General features: G+C 39.3%; 1 protein-coding gene and 1 pseudogene across 1 annotated transcript; one reads left to right on the forward strand and one right to left on the reverse strand.

The window, feature by feature from the left end:
• The first annotated feature begins 332 nt into the window (after positions 1 to 332).
• On the forward strand, positions 333 to 994 carry LOC145041617 (ferredoxin-thioredoxin reductase, variable chain pseudogene; annotated as a pseudogene).
• A 71-nt stretch (positions 995 to 1,065) lies between these two features.
• Positions 1,066 to 2,189, reverse strand: LOC145041616 (uncharacterized). The gene is made up of 2 exons (XM_078989749.1): positions 1,480 to 2,189; positions 1,066 to 1,403 (listed from the first exon to the last, which is right to left on the reverse strand). Exons 1-2 carry the CDS (start codon positions 1,961 to 1,963, stop codon positions 1,324 to 1,326), a joined length of 564 nt encoding a protein of 187 aa, XP_078845875.1. The 5' UTR covers positions 1,964 to 2,189; the 3' UTR covers positions 1,066 to 1,323.
• Between the last annotated feature and the right edge of the window lie 1,438 nt (positions 2,190 to 3,627).

The following is a 3,627-nucleotide window of genomic DNA, read 5'->3' on the forward strand; positions in this document are numbered from 1 at the left end:
GACTTTATTATTTAGAGTGATCTCTGATACATCCGTACATGTGTTTTTTCTTTGGCTTATCCAATCCCATAAAACAAGAATCTTCATTAGGATAAAGAACATGTTGTTAATTTTTATTTCAGGTAATCAAATCTTTATTTAATTATGTATGACAAGTCATCAAAATTTGCATTTCAAATATGTTTCTTGAAATAGGGAAAAAAAAATTAATTTGTATTTTTAGTTTTATTAGATAAAATGAGGGAAATGAAATGATAATAAACAAGTGAGGTGTCAATTGTAAAATTAATTCGAACTTTCCTCTTACTTTCCATGACCATATAAATTAGAGACCTCACCTTAATGGATAATAAAATCCTCTGCCCTAAAATCTATAGTAGTTGACAGGTGCAATAACCCAATCGGCAAACTAATAATGACATCTCCGGCGATATTCTCCGCCGCAACGCCACTCAATTTACCTCCATCCACCGCCAATAATCGGGTAATTCCTCCCCTTTTTTGTGCTTCCGCTTCCGCTTATGATTGCTCTCAAACACGTAGCATCACCAACAACAAAAGATCGAATCTGCGTCTACGGATCAAAGCAGCAGCGTCGGACTCCACGGCGATCGTTGACAATCCAACGGTGGCGTCCACTTCTGAAAAAGAAGAAGGAATTAAGGCGAAGATCGGAGCTAGGGTTAGGGTTAAAGTGCCGTTGAAGGTTTATCATATACCTAAAGTACCGGAGGTAGAGTTGAATGGGAAGGAAGGCAAAATCAAAGATAACATCTCCGTTTGGAAAGGGAAACACATTTCGGCTAATTTTCCTTACAAGATTGAGTTCTTCGAGAAACTTGAAGGTCGCGGCGACGCTCCTGTGAAGTTCTTCGCACACCTCAAGGAAGATGAGTTTGAATATATTGATTGATTCATGATTTTTGGTTGAAAAACACCTATTCAATCTCCGATTTCATATTATTAATAGTATATCATATTTCATTAGCGTCTAGTTCTGGATTTTGATTCGCATGTCGCATTCATTTTTCATCAATTTTCGTTGGTATATAGAGCTTCATAATCTTCGCAAACAAATTGTGGTCATATATTAACTTCATAATTTACAGCATCTCTGTGATTCTTACATAATTTGATAGAGTTTACTTGATCCCCCGAATCCACCAGATTTACTCGGACAACCATCAACACTTTTATGTCGGTGATCGGGATCTCGGCATCTCGCCATTCAACTTGTCTCCGGTGAGAATCTATAGTTCTGAATTATGTATTCTCATATTTGATTCGCGTGTGTGGTTGTATCCCTCCCCCCTCTTTGCTCCTTCAAGAAGACTGTATCACGGAACAAGCAACCGCTTGTGCCCAGTGCCTCAACTTTGCCTTGACCTGCTGCGGATCTTCTCCTGCAAAATTCCATGAATTTGTTTATGGATTTTGGTGGTGGAGAATGGAGATGATTAATTTCAGAATTTCACAAACCTGGGCTACAAATCTTCCATGGATCTTCATTGCCGAACGACGTTGTTCCTGATTTTGACGACAGCGAGCCTATCCCGGCTAGTTTAGGTCCCGGTGAGACGTTACCGCCGTTAGGGCTGCCGAGCCTGTTGACGGCGAAGTAAATATCAAGGGCGGGTAGGGTGTTGGTCAACCGTTGACCGCCTTCATCATCATTGAACCCAAACCCTAACTCCAGGCAACCTTTGAGCTCTTTGAGATCTTCCGACAACTCATCAGTTGCTGCAGAGCCAGATTCATCTTTCTTCTTCTTCTTCTTTTCTTTTATGAGATTGAGACGGCGCCTCCTCTCCCAGGCAACATTCCGGGGGCTCTCGCTCAAGGATAGCTGTTTCAACAGGGCTCTCCGTTTCTTCCACAGCGGCGTTGGGCGTGGTGATGTGGCTTTGAGAGTCGGCAATGGCAATGGAACAATCATGGATTGATTGGTCTTGGGCTCACCCATTCTGGAGATGGATGTTGGGGGAGGGGGTCACGGTGGAGCAGCGGCGGGACGGCCGCCTGAACCAACCGTGACAGGTAGTGGTGGAGGAAGAAGTTGAATTATTTGTGTGATGGAGGGAAATGATAAAATATGGGATTGGTATTATGTTTGTAAACGAGTGTGAGAGAGTGAGAGTAGGAGGAGAGCCTTTTGTGCTTCTAATTTGGTTGTTTAAATCAGTGGGCATAATTTACCATCCTAAATCAATGGTTGATTGATCATTTATAAGTGCGATTCAAGATAGTATTTACTAAGTATTAAAATTAAAATTAGTGGCTTTTTCATTTGGGAACTTAAGGGTTATTGCTTCAGACATAGGTGGTGATAAGTAGGAATAAATTAGTTTCTTGTTTCAAATAAATAATAATAATAATAAAACATTTAAAAATATATATATTATAAAATCTGAAGCTAAATAATAAAGTAGGAAATGAGATTGTAAAGATTTTATGTTATTATTATTAAAAATGGTTATCGTTCCAATAATCTAACAATATTTAGTATATTGGTTTAAATTGTTTATAGTTATTTTTTTGTCTTTGAAGGATGCAAACTTTTGTTTTTAGGTTTTAAAAGGTCGTTATGGAAAATTTGAAGGGGTCGTTCGATGATTCTCATCCTAATCATCAGTTTGCATATGTCATGTACTCATGTTGGTGTGAGTTTTCCTCATCCTAATGGTCAACTTCCCTCAACACACATTGACTTTCAAAAGTCAAGGTAAATGAATGCGATTGAGAGTTGTGTTTTGTTGGAGTTGTCGGATGGAGACCCATCTGAGAATCGATTTGATTGAGATGAATGTGATTGAGAGTTGTGTTTTGTTAAGAATCTAACGAGTAAGTGAAGTAAACCGGATATAAAGAACAAAACGGCCAAAATCGCAACAATAAATAGAACAAGTGTGCTTATTTTTTTGAGAATACGAAGAAGGGATGATGTTTTATGGAAAGTTACAGTAAATGGAGGTGAAATCGATGATTATAAGTGAACCGGAACTACAATGGCAAACAATGAGTCGTCATCTACACGCATAGCCTTTGGAGAACCACCTCCTTCCACCACTACAGTCCTTTCCACCCCTTTCACCGAAAACGCACTTTACTCCTCCAAAACGCTATCGAGTTCATCGTCAAACCACAATTCAACAAATCCTTTGGTGTAACATTGTTTCAGGATTGGGAAGGTACACAAAGTGTGAAGAAGTAGTAAGATCCGTCTAGTTTCACGACGGCTTTGTCCTTGGCGAACGACCACTGGATTTCATCGCCGACACGAGCGAGAGAAGCGATGATGTTTTCGCCTTGTTGGAGACAGATTATTTCAAACACCTCAGAAGCTAATGGATGATTTGTTGTTTTTCGATTAAGTGAACGATTGATTCGTGGAATTTTATACAACTTATTCTGAAGATTCAAAAGCGATTGATTGTTATTGTTCATGGCTTTGATCGTTGTCCGGGAATAGTTTCTCAGCGAAATTGTTGGTCTCGAGTGATGGGTACATGGATGGAGCTGAAGGATTTGATGATAGAAATGAGAAATATGAATCTGGCTTTGATTGATCGACTTGTGGGTATAGATTTTTAGAGGAGTGTGACACCATGTTTGATTATAGTTGTTGCA

Source organism: Lactuca saligna, chromosome 4 (genome assembly GCF_052625555.1).
Source record: "Lactuca saligna cultivar CGN05327 chromosome 4, ASM5262555v1, whole genome shotgun sequence".
Taxonomy (NCBI): domain Eukaryota; kingdom Viridiplantae; phylum Streptophyta; class Magnoliopsida; order Asterales; family Asteraceae; genus Lactuca; species Lactuca saligna.

What these genes read in the sequence shown, in the direction of transcription:
- LOC145041616 (XM_078989749.1), bottom strand. Translation starts at nt 1,963, where the DNA reads ATGGGTGAGCCCAAGACCAATCAATCCATGATTGTTCCATTGCCATTG. An exon ending in ATGGAAGATTTGTAGCCCAG is followed by an intron (nt 1,404 to 1,479) that starts GTTTGTGAAATT and finishes GGAATTTTGCAG; the next exon opens with GAGAAGATCCGCAGCAGGTC.